Source organism: Neomonachus schauinslandi, chromosome 12, assembly GCF_002201575.2.
Source record: "Neomonachus schauinslandi chromosome 12, ASM220157v2, whole genome shotgun sequence".
Lineage (NCBI taxonomy): Eukaryota > Metazoa > Chordata > Mammalia > Carnivora > Phocidae > Neomonachus > Neomonachus schauinslandi.
The window spans coordinates 77,614,364-77,637,278 of NC_058414.1; the positions used below are offsets into that span (position 1 = coordinate 77,614,364).

The 22,915-nt window shown below is 39.0% G+C and overlaps 1 protein-coding gene and 1 non-coding gene across 14 annotated transcripts in view; one reads left to right on the forward strand and one right to left on the reverse strand.

Moving 5' to 3' along the window:
* The window catches only part of CADPS2 (calcium dependent secretion activator 2), a 532,431-nt gene that overhangs the window by 39,661 nt on the left and 469,855 nt on the right, over positions 1 to 22,915 (reverse strand). For 10 of the 13 annotated variants that reach the window (XM_044920121.1, XM_044920123.1, XM_044920116.1 and 7 more), the window contains 4 exons: positions 18,756 to 18,911; positions 17,613 to 17,760; positions 11,084 to 11,158; positions 29 to 112 (listed from right to left, as the gene is read on the reverse strand). In XM_044920121.1, coding sequence (XP_044776056.1) covers positions 29 to 112; positions 11,084 to 11,158; positions 17,613 to 17,760; positions 18,756 to 18,911 — 463 coding nt within the window. Of the gene's footprint in view, positions 1 to 28; positions 113 to 11,083; positions 11,159 to 16,880; positions 16,896 to 17,612; positions 17,761 to 18,755; positions 18,912 to 22,915 lie in introns of all 13 variants that reach the window. The other 3 variants (XM_044920119.1, XM_044920127.1, XM_044920120.1) reach the window with 1 other exon arrangement.
* Positions 4,205 to 4,311, forward strand: LOC123326418. The gene has a single exon (XR_006541079.1). It is a non-coding gene; the product is annotated as a U6 spliceosomal RNA (small nuclear RNA).

Genomic DNA, 22,915 nt, shown 5'->3' on the forward strand with positions numbered 1-22,915 from the left:
GCAGAAGAGAACTCATTCAAATACTTACAGTGAATGACAGAATGGATGAAAAGAAAGTGCCTTCATCATATCTTGACAGCTTAGATAACACCCCTTCCAACACTGAAACAAACTGTAATCGTTTATAGTGAGTATTTAGAATATTACAAATTAATAACAGGGCAAATAATTTCTGGACCAACTTCTCCCACAGCACAAAAGTCCACAATGAATAAACTGACAGTTAAGGGGCTGACTTGTAATGTAATGTTTACTCTTCCATTTTGAAGATGAGCTCTAAGGTCCTTTTCTATTGCTGGAAATAATACACAAAGTGTTTTGTTTTGTTTAAGATAAAAGAATAACATGTAATAGCAGCCTGGTCACCAAACATGTGAGATAATTTTAATCACTGATAAATAACTTGAAATTCCTGAGACTATTCCTTAAAACAATTTTCAACTTCAGGAGAGATGTTTAGAAGCAATGATGGTCAAGTGTAATCAGATTCCTTTCTACCATAGATCACTTGACCGTTCCCCAACTTTTTTCTGTCTACAGAAGAGGCTGAATCAAAATGACTAGATAATGGAAGGAATGTGTAACATTTGAGGCTCCCATAACACGGGAATGAAGTCCGACATTGGTTAACAGGCATTGACCAAGCAGCTTAATGAGGACATACAAGGACCAAATCTGCTTTCAGAAGCTTACAAAGCAGTTGGAGAGCTAAAACAGATAAACACTCTGCAGGCTACGAAGGAAAGAGCACTAGATTGAGCTTAATATAAGCTCCTGATTCCACACTGACTACTATGTGGGCTCAGGCCAACCACTGCACCCATCAGTTCTTCTAGCAGTTAAATTGTGTGTGTGTGTGTGTGTGTGTACACGCACGCGTGCACTATGGGTGGTGTGGAATTAAAACGCATCTCAAGTGTTTTACATTTCTACAATTTTATATTTCTCTGAAGTTAAATTTAAGACATGTATACCATAATATGATTAAACATGTGGGGAATTATATTTCATTGAGTGGAAACATTAAGATCTGGCACTAAGATAAGAAATTAGTAGGAATTTACTGCCATGCATCTTTCCTCTTTAGAACTAAAATAATATGCACTATTGACAAATTATATAATCCCAAAGGGGAAATACTGACAAGGTTTTTTAAATACGAAAAGGGAAATCAACGAAGGCTGGTTTTTGTTCACATAGCAGCTCCTTCAACAAAGTGATAATAGTTCTAGGGACACAGCTTATTGGTCTCTGGTGACCAGAGAACTCACTGAGCATGCACAGGAGATAATCTTTTCTCTATGGCTGGTCAATTACTGCAAAATAGTTTATGCAAAAGGAACAAAAACTTCCCCATAGGTTTCTCCATCACATCATGTGCGACATGATGTAAGAACACAGAAACAAAATCATGCAAACTGCTGACTAAAATCGTATTTCTAAAGTATGAAAATTATGTATGGCTCGTTAGTTATCCTAAGGGATACAAACAGCAAAAAACACAAAATTACAAATTGCTCACAACTAAAAGTCAATTTAGCACTTTCTTCCTGCCCATTAGGATTTCTTACCAATCACAGCTGGCTAACTCAACTTGATGTGGTTTGCAAAGACCCAGAAGACCAATACTCCAGGGCTATGTCAGACCAGGGGAAGGGAATTCCAAACTTAATGGCCCTCTGTGGGAAATGCCTCATCTCTTCTAACTCAAATCTTGAGAGCCAGTGCATGCTGGGTGATCTCATTTGCCATGAGGAGAGCGACAATTGCTATGGTTACCAGACTACCTGAGCCAGTGAAGGCTCTGGCACGGCACCTGGTTCTTGGAGCCCTCAAGTGAGTATATGCGTATGCATGTAAGTGGTGCTGAGGGACACGGCAAGGTAGAGGCAAGAACCCTGTGCATGGATTTAGAAGATCTTAGTTCAATTGTAGCCCTGACAATCTCTGGCTATAGGGCAATGGTCAAGCCTTGAGCTTCTCTAGCTTTAGCATACTCATCACTCGAAGGGGGAAAATGACAGCCATCCATCCTGTCCATCTCACAAGGATCAGTGAAGACCAGTTGAGATGATTTATGTGAAGGGATTGTGAAAACAGCAAAATACTAAAGAAATGTAAAGAATTAATATTATTGATATGATTAGCTAAATCACTATCCATTACATAGGTCTAAAAACCTATGTACATTTAAGTCACAAGTTAGTGGGGTAGCCTTAGGATTGTTTAGTGCTAAGGAGTAATAACGAGTTTGGTTATTGGCCAGTGGGTCTAATTCAATTAAAAGATACCTACTGAGGTAGAACAGAGTTGAGGACGTAAATGAGACCTGCATTAAAATCCCACCTGTTTCAAGGGTGTTTGGTTGACAGCATGGGAAGGACGCTTTGAACACAGGTGGTCTGGCTCCAAAGCTCATGTTCTTTACCATTAGGGGTACACAGTTGTAAGCATTAAATAAGTCATGTGCCCAACATATCAGCACTCAGTTAGTAAATGTCATTTTGTTATTATTGAGCCCCTAATGTGGGAAAGAGACAATATGAATCTTCGACCTTTCCTTTCTTTCCTTCCAGGAACACACAAACTAGTGGGAAAGACAGACATGTATACTACTGGTCCTGACATGCAGAACGTTTTAAGGGCCAATAGAGATGGGTAAACAGTGTAACTGAAACGCGAGGAGGGAAAGCATGACCTCTAACCGGATGATGTCCGTAAGCTCCCAGGTGGTACAGGAGCTGAGCTAGCTTCCGGACGGCAGCATGGAGGGGATAAAATGACACTTGGGGAAGCAACTCTTGGTGGATGGTTTTAGGGCACCAGGTTCCCCACTGCAGCCGCTGACAGCCTGTCTGGCTCACCTTCTTTTGAGGGTACCAAGCAGCACCGGGTCGTATCTGTTAAATCCTACACGAGGACTGGGCTGCTGCATCTGTGTTACAACATTCTTTGCCTCCATTTTAACAATAGCAGAGAGCCTCTCGTTGAGTTCCTCCCCACCTCAAATGGTCCCTGGGCGGGGGGGGGGGGCATGATACAGCAGGGACTCTATGTGCTTCCATGGCGGTGAACAGTGTCTGCACCACCGGGATCAACCAGCTGAGCCATACAGTTCCTACAGGAAAACTGTTTTTGTGAGATTTCTCCGAGGCACAAGCATTAGAAGAGTGGCCTCAAAAACCAAACTATTAAAAATCAAGATTGACTAATAATGATATATTTTCCATCTGGCCGTTAATTGCACAAAACAGCAAGATTCCAAAGATATCCAGTTAAACGCTGGGTTTAGTTGCTATGTCTTTAACTGCTTCCTGTGAACTTTCTCAGTACAGCTCAGGGAGTATATAAATACTTAGGGGTTTGCCTTGTGCTCTCTGTTCTCCTGAGGGTGTCGGGTTGGAATGAAACACTGTAATCTCTTTGTTTCCCTACTCTTTATTGTAGATGCCATTTACTGGGTTTGTTTGAATAATATTTAACACCTAAAGTCTGTCTGGGTAATTACCAACTTTACCTCACTATGCACACTCTCAAGGAAATTAAAGATGAAAAGCACTTTGAAATGACTAGTCGAATGAAACATGCAGTATGCCACAAGGCATGGCGCTTTCAATTTCCTGTTGAATTTTAACAGGGTATAAGATTCATTTTCCCACATGTATGGAAAGTAGACCACAAATTCTAAAACGTTATTGGGAGGATTCCAGCTGTAGATTGGTGGGTTCAAAACACAGTTCCTGCTTTTTCAGCTGTGACACTTCACGAAGTAAATATGGGATATTTGCATCGTTTACACTGCAAGTTATAACATCTTCCACAGAGAAGAGATTCATCCAAGTAAGACTGATCATGAAAAACTAAGTTCTTTCCCTTCCTTCTCTTTTTTTCTTTTTTGGGAGGGGGGAAGGGTTAGTGGTGCTGGAGATAACTATTTTATTAGCAGATGTTTTATGTTTATTTGGTAAGATCAGGACTAGCTAGTATTGTTAAAAATCCACATGGAACTAGAATACCATGGACTGGAAAAAACCAGGTTTCCTTCCCTGAATCAGAATGTTAATGTTATGATACAATGCAATTGTCCCTTCCTCATCCTCTTTTCTCCAACTGTGAATCCACTTCTTTGAACCTTTGTTCCAACTGACTCCCAAAAGGTCTTTCTAGATTTTCTGTATCTGTGTTAGGGATGCATACTATTTGAGTACTTGCTTCAGCAGCACATATACTAAAATGGGAGTGATACAGAGAAGATTAGCATGGCTCCTGCCCAAGGATGGATAGTATTTGACAGCAAATATTTCCTTGTAACATACCTCGTTCCACAAAGTATCTAAGACAACTTCCAAAAGGGCACATCTAGCACAGACGTTCGTAAATTCTCCACACTCCTCTCCTTATTCCTTTTTCCCTTGCCCCACAAAGAGAGTGACCTATCGTACTTTGTATTTCCTCTCTCCTAATAATCCTTTTAAGCACATAGCTGGATTTGAGCAGGTGTCTTCTGAATATATAGCCTTGATCCAAATGAATAAGTTTAATTAAATTAATCTTAGGATGAGTTGATATTTTAATTACAGAATCTAGGCCGTCAGGTGTGATGTATCCTGTGCCCATCTTACTCTTAAGAGAAATTTAGGGGAAAATATTCTAGGTTATCAGAAAGAATATATGTGTGTCTGTATATATTTACAACTACCTCTATACCTATGAACTCAGTGAGGTAGTGTATCCTCGTTCCTAAATCCCTTTTTGCAATAATGAAGTATTTAGTAGGCTGAATATATTACTATGCTCTTTTACTTCATACCCAGGATTTCCTGAGCCCCGTTAACCAGAGTGCGTCATGAGAGTGGTCACGGTCTCATTCTTTGCTCTGCTAACCATTTCTCCTGGTCAGTCCTTTCTCACAGCTCTCTCAGCTTTTCTTTCTCATTTTACATACAATGAACCCCATTCTCCTCTACCTACCCACGCTGGTCCCACAGCGAGTATGCCTATGTGCGATTGTCACAGGAGGGACACAGGGGCTGGTGGGTACCACCCAGATATAAAGGGGGCACCAGAAGACTGGGAGGTAAAGCTCCCACTCTTTTCTTCTCTGCTCTTGCTGAATTCTGTGTAGCATGATGGAAAGACGACAGGCCTACGGACCACAAAGGCCAGGTCCTGGCTCCACAGTTACCTACCATGTGACCTGGGGCCTCTGTTTTCCTCATCTGTGAGCCAGGGGACTGGACTCTGGGGTAAACTCCGGTTTACCTTGGGAGTCTGCCTTGGGAGACTAGGCCCCACAGGCACAGCTCCAGACCTCCTTCCCCTCTTCACTCAGAGCAGCTTTGCTCTGATCGATGTGATACTTTCGCGTGCTACCCAAGATATATTTGAGAACATTAAATGTGTCTTCTAAACATCATAAAAATACTTGAAAAGTCCTTGCTAGAGGATCTCAGGGTTCCAACTCTAGCACTGTGCATGCCATGGGACTCTGGAACCTGAGGAGAAACGATGTGGGTCCCCAGAGGCTTCTATAAAGAAATGTATGTAAGGATTTTTGTTTTAGACTGACAAAAGGCTATAGATATTTTTTGTCATCTAATACTCATGCTTTTTTGATGAGGAAACGAAGTTGTATAGCGAGACCCAGAGGGTAACATGAAGAAACAGGAGCAGAGTTCAGATCTTCTGATTCTCCCACACTTTGGTCAACTTAATTATCGTAAGGTGGTGATAAATACCGCATTTTTGGTATTCTTTCCTTGGCAAGATTTAATGTTCCCACTATCATTTTTTTTTCCCCCTCAGTAAAAATATCTAAGTCCCTTTCTGGCTAGAAGCATCTTTATTTTTTTCCGTTTTAAGGTTGATTTTCATTTCTCCATAGGGTTTCGGGTTATGGAACATCTGCCTAAGAACAGCAGCCACTAACGTACAATCATTTCTAATGGATGAAATCTTAGAATCACACTGATAGTTTGGTTCCATATGCTTCCTCTGAATTCCAGACTCAGCTATCTGATTGTCTCCCTTCTTCAGGTATCAGTCAGCTCAGTCTTCACATGTCCAGTACTGACATCGTGGTCTTTCCCTCAAAATCTGTTCCTCTTCCAGGCACCGGCGTCAGTCACTGGCTTCAACATGCACGCTGTGCTTCAAGCTATAAACCTATAGGAGCAGGTTAGCTTTTCCCTTCTGTCCCCATTACGAACCCTGGGGCTGCTGTTAACAGAATACCTCAGACTGGGTTACAAAAAAGCGCACATTTTTTCCCCTCACAGTTCTGGAGGCTGGGAAGTCCATAAACAAGAAGATGGTATGTTTGGTGTCTGGTAAGAACCCACTTCCTGGTTCAAAGATGATGGCATTTGGCTGCATTTCTACATGGCAGAAGGAGCTAGGGAGCTCTGTGGGGTATTTTTTTTTTTTTAAATAAGGGCGCTAATCCTATTTATGAGGGCTGCATCTGCATGACCTAATTACCTTCCAGAGGCCCCACCTCCTAATACCATCACCTTAGGGATTATTAGGTTTCAGCATATGAATTTGGGTTGGGGGAAACAAACATTCAGTCTACAGCACTCTTTAAATGTCTTTTTTTTTTTAAAGATTTTATTTATTTATCTGAGAGAGAATGGGAGACAGAAAGCATGAGAGGGGGAGGGTCAGAGGGAGAAGCAGACTCCCCGCCGAGCAGGGAGCCCGATGCGGGACTCGATCCCGGGACTCCAGGATCATGACCTGAGCCGAAGGCAGTTGCTTAACCAACTGAGCCACCCAGGCGCCCTCTTTAAATGTCTTAAATGTCTTTGGGTTAGTCCACCAGAGATCAACATAACAGTCTCCGCAGTACCCTCTCTGTAATCTATTTGCTACAGGCAATCAGATGAATCTTCTTATAATGCAGATATGATTAATTCCTCACTCTTACTCGCTGCCTCCCCAACCCTTCCATGGCTTCCCAATGTTCTTAGATGAAGACATTAGGTTCCTCAGGTCTGAAGTTGGGCTTTTCACCATGATTCCACTCTGCCTCTTAGGCACAGAGTTGGGAATCATTAGTACATAAAATCAGAAGTGCGAAAGTCACAGAAATTTGTGGAATGAGCTCAAAAGAAGACTAAAGATGGAAGCCCAAGGAATACCAGCATTTAGGTACCAGGTGGAGAAAGGACACAGAGATGGAAAGCCAAGTTCTTTTCTCAGCATGGAAATGTGCATGCAGTTGGGACACATACTATTGAGTGCTATGTATGATAGAGAGCCCTGGCTCATTGTTCAATCATTTGTGAAGATGTGTGGAATAAGAAGAGGATATGGAGGTGGGATTGAAGAGAGGAGTTAAAAAGAAGGAAGTATTCTTTCTAACTTAACCAAACGTAGCAAATATATTTATCAAGATGCACAGAATAATTAAAACATGGGAAGAAACATTTGGAATACAACACAAGTAATTCATTATTCTACTCTACTTCATGTTGAGTTAATTAATATGCTAGGATAAAATAAAAATGTCTAGGACAGGACTCTTGAAATCTGACAGGGTAAAGACAGTAAATGTAGATGTTACCCATTTTAATTTTTAGAGTATTCTGCATTTCACTGATTTCCTAGACATCTAGAATCAGCACGTACATTGGATTAGGAACCTGAAGCTCAGAAGTTTGGTTCCTGACTCTCCTAATTAGGTGTGTGGTCAATTTAGTAGACTACTGTGAGGATTTTGTTTGTATCTGTGAATTAGGGTAAGACTGCTCATCCCATAGGAGTTTCACAGCTGGTACTTCATAAATATCCCCTTTTATCATTTCTTCAACAACAACAAAAAAATGTGAACACACTATCTTAGAGGGTTGTTTTGTTTTTAAATACTATACTGAAGTTTAAAGATCTTTCACATGACAGCCTGGATAGAGACTTATCAAAGCAGTGCTTCTCAAAGTCTGGCTCACTGTACTCCTACTTGAACAAACTTACCATGGTGACTGGTTAAACATGTACCTTCCTGCTCCTCTTCTCAAACTTCTGATTCAGAATTGTTGGAAAGTGAGGCACAGAATCTACATTTTAACATGACCTCAAATAATTTTTGGCTTGCCAACATTTAAGAATTGAATTATAGAACCTTATTTTCTTTGCTTAATAAAATAAAAAAAATCATTTATTGTCATCTCCTATGAGAGCTTAAGATGATTGGTTCAATCTATGAAGTCAGTTTATTTTATACTTTTCAACTAAAGAATTAAAGATTATTAAAAAGTACTGTTAAACTGGGGGCGCCTGGGTGGCTCAGTCATTAAGCGTCTGCCTTCGGCTCAGGTCATGATCCCAGGGTCCTGGGATCGAGCCCCGCATCAGTCTCCCCGCTCAGTGGGAAGCCTGCTTCTCCCTCTCCCGCTCCCCCTGCTTGTGTTCCTGCTCTCACTATCTCTCTCTGTCAAATAAATAAATAAAATCTTAAAAAAAAAAAAAGTACTGTTAAACTGCAGGAGAAATGATCCACAGAAAAAGACTAATCTAGATCTGATCTCCATATATAATAGCTAGTTACGTTAGGCTATTTAAGTTAAAATTAATTAAAATTAAGTAAAATCAAAATTTCAGTTCCTTAGTTGTCCTAGCCACATTTCAAGTGGTCTATAGCTACATGTGACTAGTAGTTACTCTACTGGATGGTGCTGGGTAAATATTTTTATACCACAGGAAGTTGTACTGAATAGTATTGATCTCTAGAATACCATTTGCTTACTTGATTCAAACATACTATTTTTTCATTAAAACAGATGTATTTGGGGCGCCTGGGTGGCTCAGTTGGTTAAGCGACTGCCTTCGGCTCAGGTCATGATCCTGGAGTTCAGGATCGAGTCCCGCATCGGGCTCCCTGCTCGGCAGGGAGCCTGCTTCTCCCTCTGACCCTCCCCCCTCTCATGTGCTCTCTCTCTCTCATTCTCTCTGTCTCAAATAAATAAATAAAAAAATCTTTAAAAAAGAAAAAAAAAACAGATGTATTTGATATAAAAAGAAATCAGTTTTTTACTTTGCCAGGAAAGAGTGCAGAGATGATGTGCAGGCCTGCCAGCCCCCTCTGCAACCCTCCCCCCACCAGCAGAAATCCTGAACTAGTCTCTTTTCCTTGCTGCCTATTTAACCCTTTACCAACTGCATGCTATCATGCAATTTAATGACTTCCAGTATGCCCCCTTCTCACAAAAGACAACTTGCACAGGAGAACTGTGAGGATGGGGAGGTGCCATCTGGGTAAAATCTCCCTTGATGACTCGCAGACAATGAAGGCACAAAGTTAACTTCCTTTCACTTTAGTGGGCTGTCTGTGCAGTGTTGGGAGCTGCTGTGCTGGGCTCCTGAGAGGTCGGAAATCTCCCTGCTCTGCCTCTGGAGCTTTGTTTTCCAGTGGTTCACCTCTCCCCCACCGGCTGGGTGCTTTTCCTGTTCACCTTTTCCCTTTCCACTTGCTGATGACTGTGTGTTGTACGTGAAGTGCAGGTATTCTTGTGGGGGTAGAAGTGAAGAGAATGAGAACAAACTGGAGGGGTGGTGGTATGCTAAAATCTTCTTTCTGGCTATTTTCTATCTCAAGACTTGCTACCAAGGAATTCAGAAAATACCAAACCAAATAAACAAACAAACCCCCAAAATCCTGAAGAATCCACCCGCCTCCAAAATCAAGTATAATCCCACCATCCAGAGAAGCTCTGTCAACATTTTGGTGTTTATCCTGTTTTTACTCTATGTGATGCAAATTCAGATCATACTTTCCATTTCTAAAGTATTAAGCTTTTTTTTTTCACTTAATACTATATTATCAAACCTTTCCTTCATCATTAATAGTCTTTGAACGCATGTTTTCTTAATATAGATGTCCCATAATTTACTTTACCATTCCCTTCATGTTAGAGATTAAAGTTGTTTCCAATTTTTCATTAGAAGTAATGTGACCATATCAATGTATATATATTTTGTGCATCTCTCTGAGTAGGAAAAAGATGCAAAAATACTTATTAGGTAGAAGGGTATTAATGTACTCGATATAGTTCCAAATTATCTCTAGGAAGGCTGTAATGAATTACACTCCTGTAGACAGAAAGTGTGAGTGTCCCACCTCACCTTTTCTGAAACCAAGTGTTAGTTTAAAAACATCTATGCTAATTTGCTAGAAAAAGTAGTATATTAATAGTAGTTTTTCTTCATTCCTTAAATGATGAGTGAGGTTTAACATTTTTAATGCTTCTCGGGCATCTCTGCTTTTTCTTTTCTAAATAACATGTCCTTCGTTTATTAAACTGGGGGTGTTTTTTCCTTTGTTTTCTGTATGTTCTTCCAATTTTTTTATGAAGCTTGATTGGGGGTTCTCTGATCAAGCCTTGCAAGAGCAAGGGCTCCATCTGTTCCTGTGAATGTGCTGCTGGACCACGTCCATTCTGACTCCTCACCCTCTTGAGTTCCATTTTCCGTCTTTCCCTGGCAGACCCAGATCTTGAGTGTCAGCTCATGGCAGTCTGTTACACCTTGGTGGGATTTTAACTGTCTAATCATTCAATGGAATACTTATGCTTCATCTCTACTTATACAGTTACAGGCTACAGCCCTTGTCAGAGATATCTGGAGCATCAGATTGGAAACTGTGCGAGCCCCGCAGGAGAGGAGAACCTCAGGCTGCCAGCTTCTCCGTCTGCCCGTGACTAGCTCTAGAGCCTCGGTGCTGTCATCCCCACAAACAGGCTACACTCAATGACTGGTGAAAACTCGAATCAGCCCAACAGATAAGACAAATAGTCAGGGAACATAAATGTGAAATAATAAGGTCTTACTGGAAGACAGAGTTATTTTTAAAAGCCAACAGCTGCAAGAAAAGCCGAGATGAACTGTAAATAAAAAATCAAAAGTTGTTGACAAAGAGTGTTCACATTTTGTTCTGAACTCTTCTTGAAATCTGAACTTTTCTCGCGTCTCTTTATAAAACTATTTTTCAATTGGGTATTTAGAAACATGAGACAGATTTTTCTAAAAATTCCCAGCAAAATGATTTTTGAGTCTGACTTAAAAAGGTGAATAAATAATACATTACCTTTGAAACTAGCAGTGAAATGATTTCTTTTACAGCGTTGTCAATCAAATCATCTACTTTTGAATGGTATTGTTGCTGGATATCAAAAGACAAAGATCCATTAGTTGATGTGGACACAAAACTTTTGTCATAAGTCATAAATGCTTTAAAGCTCCTAGTTATGACATATCGGATTTACTGAAAATGATCATTTTGAACATCAGAAGAACAAAACCTTGAAAACGATCCACCCAATCAACACTTTTTACATTGTGGCTTGAAAATTTTCCCATGTGCACTGTTGAGTTAAGCAGCTAATGGGGTTATTATATAGATGAATTGGGTTCTTATTCTTATTCAGGCAGAGGAATGTGAAGGATACTTTTTGTCTTCTCCTCTATAATTAAGGTGGCCGTGTATTTTTCTAAAGGGTTGGTTTAGCTGGAGAAGCAAAAAGACTAGAAAAAGATTTAATTAATACAGCATTTCATGTCTGACAACTCTCATTCATAAGTTATTTTAAATGTGCTCTAGAAATAAAATGAGCTCCCAATTGTTCACTGTAAAAGGACCGTTTTGTCAGCGCAGGGAAGCCGCAGTTTATACAATTCTTACAATATGCTCAAGCAAGGGCAAAATTAAAATGTCATCAACAAAGGTGAATAGATGGTAACAAATTAATAGGCCATAAAGGGTATAATGAAACAGCACTCACTCCCCATAATTTTATCACTGCTTCCTCATGAAAAAGACGCCTTTAAGTAAATACAAAAAAAGATGTATTTAAAATAAACCTGAAAGCCTCCTTTTTCGCTTTCTTCAGAGAATACGAGAGAGTTGCATTCTTAAATTAGCAGGAGCTTCGGCTTCTGCAGTGTTTGAATGCACATTCATTTAAACAGTAATTCTTGCTTTAGAAGCATTTATCTGACAGCCGATTGTCCCCAATAGCCACTTCAGAGAAAATGTGACTTGTAAAGACTAACCCTATCTTGAAGGTTCAAGGCTTCTTGGAACAGCTAACATAATGCATAGAGTAAAAGTACTCAGGTCAGTATAAACATTAGACCAACTTAACAGCTGCCGGATGAATGGTTTCCTAGGATGTAAGTTTTTGAAAGCTATTTTTTCTTCTGAAAACATGTCTCAAAGTTTCCACACACAACAAAACATCAACGTAGGTCTGCTTTGGAATACACAGGAATGATCCCCCCCCACCCCCCCACCCCCCCGCCACCCGTAGGCTCTGACAGTTACAAGTGGCTATCTACCTGCATACATAAAAAACAGGAAGCCTAATTCTGGGGCATGTGAATTCTCTGTTCTGCATGTATGCGTGTGTGCTGACATGTGGTCTAAAATTAACCGCACACACATGAACGTGGACCTTTCCCGGCATGTATTCCACCTAGTGAAGGGAAACATTATGTGTCTGTTTTACTGAAAGCCTTACTGATTCCCAAACTTGTGCTCCCCAGAGACAACTGGAACAGAAACACAGAGGGTGGATTTCTATCAGAGTAGGGCCAACTCCTTTGCTTTTAGAACAGCTTGAAGAGAAGGAAAAGGGGAGACAATAAAGAAAAACAATGGAGAAGAGAAAGAGCGTGGAGAATCTGGCTGCTAGTGGAGATAGCTGGGAAGCCCCCCACAGACACAGGTACCAAAAGGTCCTGGGCTCCAGCTGAAGCTCTACAGCCGACCTGGTGTGAGGAGCTTATGCAAATGCGCTCTGCCCGGCTCCCTCTCCCTGCTCCTCTTTTCATAGCCTTTTCTCTCCAAATTGTGTCTGTGCAGCAGGAGGAAGTGAAATACCAGACTGAGGCTCCTCTTTGGGATAGAACAGGAAAGGGATACACACAGGAGATGGGCTTCAAGCTTCTCACTTCCCTCTTCCCTGGAAAGTGCTACAGAACATACAGGGATCAAGGTGCCTAGACCTCTGAGTGGTTCCATGTTCTTAAATATACACTTGATATGTTCAGTGCTTATCTGTATTTGCCATAGATTTCATTTTAATCTCTATACTCAGTGTGGGGCCCCAAGATCAAGAATCGCATGCTTTACTGACTGAGCCAGCCAGGTGCCCCAGCCGTATGTTAATTTTTTAACTCAAGAGTAATCAAATGTCATCAAAAGACTATTGGATATAAAATTGTAGAGCTTCTACATTTTAAACTTTTAGACTGGATGGATTTGGACACATCTTAAAATCAAGAGATGAGCCACTAAAGAGGTTCCTTATACCCTTTTTATCGAAAGGCAGGGAAAGGCATGGACCCCAGGGGCCATCACATTCTCCTATAGTATACACCTTTAGACTACTGACACCTGATCTAGCCAAAAGCAGTGAGAGGAGAAGGAGGGAGGGAGTGGGTGAGGAGGGGAGCAGGGAAGGAGGAGGAGAGGGAGAGAGAGAGAAACACAGAAAAAATTAAAAAGGAAGAAAAGTATACTAAATGTACTACCCAAGGACAAACCCAAATAGGGTAAGGCTTGTTAGGTTTTTATGAGATTTTGCTATTGTAAACTTATCTGACTAGCTGGGACTTTCACTAATGTTAAAATTGCCGGGAACTTCCAGAATCTGTTCTAGCTGCACAGTCGGTGGAGGTGGTCTGGAAACACTGTGGGTGGGAGTGGCCAGGTGGCCTCAGAATTCATATTGTACATGTACATTCTGCAAAGAGAACAGCTCACATCTGCCACATAGAGATGATAGAAGGTTAGCTAGAAAGTTACTCCTCAGGGGATCCAGATAGCTTCCAAAGACAAACACAGACACACCAAAAGAGATCACAGAGAAGAATTTATCTGCATAGATATTTACATTACCTAACCTAAAATTGGTATATTTTATTTAGATTAACAGACTGAATTTTTGATAAAAATCTGCAAAGTTTTTGTCTGCAACAATAAAAACCTATAAAATTTCTATCAGAATATTTCAAATCGGATTGATAATCCTACATACCAGGGCTTTGGCAAATCACAGCCCATTTCTTTGACTTAATTCTCCCTACATTCACCCTCAAAAGTAAAGCATATGTGCTTCTCATATAAAATATGGCCAATAAAAGAGGCAAGATGATTCTATAAACCTGATGAAGTAAAAAGTAAAGTCAGATGACTCTGACTTTCGATCAAGATTAACCTTTAAGGAATTTGTACCTCATGGAGCCCAGGGAATTCAGGGATCAGACACGGGTCTGAAACCCTGGTCCCCCTACACTCAGGTACATATCCTCATTTCACCTGACTGTTGTTAATGTAAACACTCCAGAAATGAAAACTAATCAAATGCCAGTATAATCCAGCATTCTTAAAAGATTTTGGTCCTTCTCTTGGGAAGAACTTTAAAGGCACTGGATTGTCAGTTCTGGAAATGGAAGCATTTTACTATAGTTGAGGACAAATCCTACACAAGGAGCCCCATTAATGTGCTTTCATCCTCAGTGGATGGGCCATCAGATGCTGGGGGCACCGAGGGCAGAGCATTACCTAAGTAAGACCCATGCAGTTGGTGGAGAACAACGATTTCTAAACACTGGTGGTTTTGTGGTCTCAACATCTTTCCCCGAGGAACTGGCCTGAGACTGCTGACTCATTACACACAGCTGTTGCATGAGCAGATCATTCGCTCACTAATGACTCCATTAAACACCATTCTGGGCTGCGGTTGAGCACGTTTGCATCATCATGTGCCACGCGAGAAAACGGAATCGTAACTCAGGAGCACAGAAGGGGTTGCCTTGTGGAAAAGGAGTTGGGGAGGTTTCATCTCAGTAATGACATATAATAAATTTACTGGAGACTCTGGAGAGGTAATTTCTTAAAATTCAGAACACTATCCCTATTAGGTTTATCTATGTAAGCATATATTTCACAAGGTTCCAAATTGTGTAATAATCTAGTTTTTAATTTGTTGCTTACTACAGAATGAGGTCCACTGGCTCACCCCCGCATGTAACATATTTGCTAATTTGCAACAGTTCCAAAACTTATCCCAAGCACAGAGAGGGAAAGCCTGTGCAATTATGTGGGTATATTTACTGGTGATTAAAAGCAAAGTATAAAATCCTTCTTTTGCACTGAAAGTCTTGTTTACCACTTTTCATAGTTGCTAATGGGTTTTACACCTGCACATTTTGAATTATATTAATTGTGTGAAAGTTGTGGGGAACTAATTGTCTCTGGGGAGAAGGTACAGGTGCAAATACAATGAACAGTAGCAGATTACTTTTCAAAGCCATCTACCTGTTAATATAAAGAACCGTGTGACAATGCAACAATGTTTTGTCATTTGTGTGTGGGCTTGTTTTTCTTTTGAGGTACTAGAGATAGTTGTTTCTTACAGGGGAGGATTTTTAAAGTGGTGACAACAAATCAGTCTGTTCATTCAACAACTATTTACTAAGTGCGTATTATGTGTCAGGTACTGCCATGTATATTAAAATAAAAGCAGATGGATAAATCCAGTATCAATGGGAAGAGGCAAGATGATTCTATAAACCTGATGAGAAATGGATGGACTTATAAAGAGACGTAAGACAGTATTTCTGAGTAGACCATCAAAGGCTTACATCTGGGTATTGAAAAACATGAAAAGGTAGAGAGATGAGCTATTGATATCCAAGCCAGCTGCTTCCTCATTCAGATGATTAGAGGTAATAAATCATGTTGTAGGTGCTCAGGGAATGATAATTGTTGAACATTCTATAACACCTATCAATTACTTAATGTATCTGTAAGGTTGTATGCTATGGTATTAGAAATACATCTTTTCGCCTTGAATTGCTCAAAGAATGAAATACGTGTGCATGTGCATAAATTATGGCCAATTACCTAATGTCTATATCTGGGCTAACTAAGTATGAAATTCACAAATAGTGGGCCCTCTCATCCTCTTTCAGAGCTACCTAAGCCCTTCTACTTGGATGAGAATTGTCAGCCCAGTAGAGTCACCCTGAGTGTGACTCCTAGGTGGCAACTGTAAGACTTTATGTAAGAGTCAACATATCCATAGAGCACAAAAACATTTTGACATCAAAACACATATATAAAACAGATAGATATATATAGTATCTAGTCACTTTTGTATGCATAAAAATTTTCATATCATGTTCCTCTGAGGTTCTGGGTGGTAATTCAAGACAACCTTGTATGCGGGAGAGGAAAGGCTCCTGACACACAGGCCTGCCTCTTCCCTGCCTCTGGTAATGGTTACTTCCCAGGCCATGAGTGGGAAGAAAGACTGTATCACTGGTGGGCATGTACCTTATTGAAATCCACAACTGGGTACTTCTGCATGAAGTGACCTTAGGAATGGCCTCCTGGTCCTCAAATTGATTTAGAGGTACCCTGATATATACTATATGTCATCCAAAGCTCCAAATTTTTCTAGAATTGGTAAAAGTATATACTATAGATATATGAACCTTGAAAATATTAATAATCATTCTGCTTCTGAATTTATTTAGAATTTTGTTTAAAGGAGGGTGAATTCATTTTGTTTTAAATAATTTTATCCTTAAAAAATCTAAGAGCAGTTCGTAGATTCTGCAGCCTAACAGGGAAGAAACATTCCCCTTGACATTATTTAGGGCGTAAGTATTTATGTGTTTTAATGTGTCTCTGGGTATTGCTATGTTATAATAAGCTGTTAGTGTTATACACATACATGGAAAACATAAACCTGAAAATGGAATTATATTAATTTGAAAAGATAAAAATAAAAAGTGTATGTTTACACAAATAATAACTCAAATGAAAGTGTATTTTTACAAAAAAAAAAAAAAAAAAAAAAAGGAAGACTTACCCATTGACTACCAAACTGGATCATGCCATGGAGAAAAAAAAAAAGACGACGAAGGAGAACATATGGGAAGAGTAAAGAAATGAACAAGTAATTACAATGAGAAAAGCAGCAACAAAATGTCAACTTAAACAGATAATCTAAGAAAAATAAATCCTTTTTCACCCAATTGCCACTCTCAACAAAAATAAATCATGGGGTAAAATAAGCTGTGTTTCTGAATATAGAACCAAACAAAACATGAATCAAAGTAAAAAAAATGGGACATTTATTAAAAAAAAAAAGTCTAATTTTTTTTAGTACGTTTCTACTTGATCTTTAAAACATGGAAACTTTTGTGTAAATAAAAATATTTCATATGCTATTTTCTGTGCCTTGTTTTTTGAATGCAAACTCTGGATACTCTAGATTTGTATAAACAAAGCAGGTAGCTCTCTAGCTTTCTTATTTGCTTGTGAAAAGCAAGGGTTATGTAAATACACAACACATAAGTTGTTAAAAGCTTCAATGGCCACGTGTAAAATTTTGCGCAGTCTTCATTTAAAAAAGAAGAAACTAATGGGAGCAAAGGATAAAGGGCCTTCCGTTATTACAGTAAAGAAAAGACCAAACACTTCTATTGGAAAACTTGGTCTTTTAATCTAATCAAGTGAGAGACTTCTGGAAACAGCATCCAGCACCCTCTGCCAGGGCACCCCGTGCTGCCTATCCATATGTGACATTCAGTTCACTTACCTCTTGTCCTCCATCCAGGGCACAAAGTTTGGTGCTTTGCTTTTTGGCATCAACTAATACATTAAACATTGTACACACGGAGGCAGGAATGCGCAAGTCAGTGGTTTTGCTTGCCTTTTGCAGCTTGACTTCAAATGCAGTTCTTGTTCTATTCATTAAAACATGAATCCAGGGTAAGAAATTCTGAAATATGTCTCACCTGTTTAGTAAAAGTGAAATCAACACTACAAGATGGCTAATTTAAAACATGCAAATAAGGACTGTGGCATTGCTTGGGAGCTAGGGGTGGGATGCTCTTCTTTTTCAGGTGTCTCATATGAAAGATCAGGGAGATATTTTATATTAAACAGCTTTTGCAGTCATGCAGACAATATCTCTACTCAAAGGAAGCTATTTGTTACATATAGTGTAAAACTTTTTATGGAAAAACCGCTTAGTTTTCCTGAACTGCCTGAATTAATTTCCAAGTGTAAAAACCACTTGCTTCTCTGCATTAAAGCAGAACAAATCTTCTGCGTGAGGGTTTACCAAATAAAAAAAAAAGTACAAGTCTGGAAAACCCTAAAACATCATAATTAATGTACAATGGAGAATGTATAATTCTTCTCTGTCACTTAGCCTCGTAACTTATTTCTGATTAAGTTCTGAAGAATGTAACTGGATAGTTGACGCGGAAAGCTCCTTTGACGTGGAAAGAGAATACCAGAAAACAGAAACACTGATGGCCCTGATCATAATTTGGGTTTGCCATGCCGTTTCACAGCAGACACCGTGCGTAATGCATAAAGTACTTAACTGCCCTTTTCCATATGTCTCAGGAAGTACTGCCTTGGGAATTGAAAGCACAGTATTCCCAAAGAAACAACAATAAACACCACAGAAAGGATTAATATAGTATGGATGCTACTGAGAAGGGTAATGTGAGGAGGCGTTTAAAAAAAAAAAAAGTTTTAGGCTAATTTTATCAGTTACAGCGTTCTAGGAGGCCCCAGAATTTAGGTCTGAGAACCCAACGTTCATTAAGTTTTGTTGTGGTAGTACATATTGAAACTTTCCTTGTGACAACTAGGTAACAGGTACTTGGTGAAAAGTGCGACTCTGGGCGCTGGCGTACAAAGCAGCAACTTGAAAACACAGGTCTACCTTTTGACACAGGCCTCTATCATATCACTGGCCATTAGTTTAAGTCTTTGCTCTAAGTGGTGGGCAAATTCTTGTTCTGGCCAGTGCAGATCAAAGACAAACATTTGCAGTGCATCGAGTTTCCAAAAAAGGTCTTCTGATGTTGCTGAGCCATTGCTAGAAGAAAAAGGAAACATGAAGAGCATCATGAACTTCCACTGTTAGCTGTGAGGATAGCCAACACATTGTTTTTTGCCTTAAAATCTCTAATAATTGGCATTTTCTTTATTCAACCTTCTAAATCTCTTCCTTTTCACTTCTTAATGAATATGGTGAGGCAAAAAACCCAAAACAAAACAAATAGAAATGAATATAGTAAGGTTTCATAGAAAGGGGTAGAATGCATAAGGGTACTTTACTAAGGAAAAGAAATCAAATTGTACATGGAAGAACAAACATTTTGAACGCTCTTTTACCAATCTATAGGATACAGATAAAATACATAAAGATTTCCTCCTGCAAATTCAGAAGAGTATGTTCTATGCAAGGAAGTCCATACGACAGCTACTAGGAGCTTCACTCCTCTACTCATGCATACATGTGTCCCTTTGTCATCACAGTGGTTTCTGTCTACAGACAGGTACGTAGCATACAGATCCTTCAGTTTCTCAAGGACAGGGGAAGGGGAAACAGGTAGTGCAAGTGAGAAAACAGGCTGAGCAGGGAAGCAAATCTTATGCCTATTTTGAAATGCTTCATGACTTTTCTAGCTCATAATGAAACCTAACAGTATGACGTACAGTCTAACAGAGAAATGACATTCGGGGTGCCCTGAAGTGGGAACAAAATCATGTATTTCAGGTCATTCCATCTTTCTAACTTGGGGCCTGGATTTGCTATGCATTCACTGCTGCGGCAAAATTAATCCAGGGGACTAGAGTTTCGGACCATGTATGAAGGTAATTTGTAGCAAGGTACATATAATATTTGGGCAAAGGATAATACTACTACTTTCCATTATGCAAGTATATAGCCTAATAGGGAAACAGAGGTTTTGAGAGTAAAATAATCCTATGTTCAAACACACTGAAACTTAATAGTAAAAGAGAACAAAAGGAGAAAAAAGGTGCTGTGCAGATTCAGTTCTCCTCAGCTTTCCCGTAAGTGCTTAACATACACTATCCTAAAAATTGTATTGTTAGTGTGCAAAAGAAAAATAGAGAAATGAAATAATTTATCACAAGAGCACAGTGGGAAACTTTTATAAAAATAAAATTCTTTTAAATACCCCCTTTGTTTAGCTAAACATATCAATTATTTGGCTTAAAAAAATGCCTCCTTCTCTGGCTAATTAAATGCTTATTTCCCTCCCCCACCTCCACCTCAGCATCTTTCCTGCATCACCAACCTCCTTTGTGTTCCTTCTCCCATCCTACCAGTAATTACTCAGGGTCTCCTTGCCTAGCTAAGATGTGCTCACAGTTAAGTTCTCAATGGACCATTTGCAGCAAAGCACTGAATGCCACCCATAGCTCTCTACTCAGTATCTCGTAATCTTAAAAATCAGTGCCCCCAAAGTACCATTAAATAAAGGAACCAGACAACACCATGTTGACATTGCTGTGAAAAATGTTAGAAAAAACACTATATTTATTTCTCCCTTTTGCCATATATATAATAAAAATAAGAGGAAAAAAATGACCAGGCAAAATCTTCTTATATATCCAGAGTGTACAGTGTGGTAAATTAGAGGACCTATATTTTAAGAGCAATTGAATCTAATTGGTTAAAGAAGCAAATCTAATAATTTTTTACTTTGGAGAAATATAAGGTAGCTATTTGAAACATGTATGTATTCTTAATAGCATAACAAAACAACAAAAACCATCATCAAAACAAAATCTGAAATAGTGAAGAGGGAATTCTATTGAAAATGGACTCTCTCATAACATATGACAATTAAATCTTCATAGAGAGTATGGATATATGTTTCTTCTGTTCTTTGATGCTATGGAATGATAAATGTGCTTAATTGGGAACATAATTAAGGTAACAAGTGTTTGCTATAATTAAATAGAAAAAAATGTAAAGAGGTTTTCTCTTGAGCTGGAATTTATAACCTGCAATTTACTCAAAACTTTTTCATTTTAAAATTATTTTTAATCAGTGACCTATTCTGAAAGTATGATTAACAGATTAAAGAACTCAAACATGAATAATGGACTCTGAGATAACTTCCTAAAAATGCCAGTAGGAAACTTATCTTATTGGCACCTACTTCTAGAGCTAAAAAAAACCAAAAAATCCTGAGAAGGAAGACATGGAGAAGCCCCTAAGGTGACACTGATACATTAGTAGGTAGGGATATATCTTTAAAGCATTGATTATATTCTATTTTCTAATTCCTTATATATATGAAACAGACTTTTTTTTTTTTTTTTTTTTTGCTATTTAATGCTTTATAACGAAAGTTCAAAAAACTAAGGGTGCCTGGCTGGTTCAGTCGGTGGAGCATGCGACCCTTGATCTTGGGGTTATGGGTTCAAGCCCCACATTGGAGGTAGAGATTACCTAAAAATAATAAAAATAAAATCTTTAACAAAAAAAAAACACCCAGAACCCAAAAAGCTAGTGATTACATCATAACATTATAAGGAATTTTGAGCACCCTGATGAAGAGCCTAATGTTGATAATCCTAGCAGGTAAAGAAACAGTGATTAACTTGTAAAACATGTTTTTTATTTACTCAGAATGATGAAAGTATGAGCACTTTATTTACAAAGCCACAATTTGTCATGATTCCTGTCCTGAGATGCAGGTCATTTTAAAAAGGGGCTCCCAATAAATGAGATTCAGGTTTCACACATGCCTCAAAGCTAAAAAAAATAATGACACACACACACAAAATCTAAATTTCACAAGGTAATGCCCACAATAATGTTTTTGGTTAAAATCAAGGGTGTTAAACAGGTGAGGAATGAGGAAAAAGAGGAGTTAAATTATAAAACAGTATTAAGAAGCACAAAAATACATAAACTTAGAAAGATACATTATACTTCCTAGATAATTGCCAAGCAGACACAGACACCACTCTATATACTATAACTGCCCAAAGCATTTGCCTGAAAGAAAAAGATTCACCTGTAACCTCACATCCCAATAACTATCATGGGCACAGGAATGATGTTTAACTTGGAGAGATATTGTTAAGCTATTTTGCAAGTTATTCTTCTCCTTCTTGGTCTCCTTTCTTTTCTTGAGGGTATGCAGCCTTGGGGAGCAGATGTAACAGTGGTGCGAGGACAGGCAGAAAGGATGCTGGGCAAGTTCTTAGCCCAGCATCCTTATATTCTCTGGAAGCCGAACACATGAATAAGAGGAGTGAGAGCTTTGTGGTCAGGCAAACCTGGGTTCAAAGCTTGCCTCTGTCACTTACTTACTGTGGGACCTCAGGCAACTTCTGTTTCTTAACTTCTTTATGGCTTAGTTTCCTAAGTCCCTAAAATAGGGACAATGACATTTACGTCCCAGGGTTGTCCAGAGGCTTAACTGAGAAAAAGATCTGGCACTTTACCTGGAACATAGTAAGTGTTCAATGAATGGTAGCTATTTTTCTTTTTGTAATTCTTATTCTTTCTAGCTGATGTCATATGAGATCTTGGGCAAAGCACGGACTATTATCGAGTTCATTTGCTTGCTCTGAGTCTCACACTTCTGAAAACTATACAGTTAACGAATAATGATGATTGATGACAGTAATAATAACGATAAAAATCATAATGTAGCATAGGAATAGTTATTATTTATTGAGAGCCTAGAATGTGCCAGGCACTTTTCATCATTTTTTTCTTTTTTATCCTCACAAAAATGTCTTTAAATTAGGTGTCATAACATTTCAGCATTGGGGAAACTGAGGCTAATAAAGATTTAATGATTGCTAAACTAGGATCTAAACTCGAATTTCAAAGCCTGTGTCCTTTTTGTTTTAGTGACTCTCAGTTACTGAATCTGTAATAGGTGGGCTGATCACAATGTAGAGCTAACAGATATGGTTTTTATGATATAAAGATTATTTAAAAATAACAAAGTGCATCAACTGATAGATGGAAGGACTTGCTGGTGTTAGGAAATAAAGGACGATCGCTTCTCTGCAACCTGAAATATTATTTCTTTAAAAGTG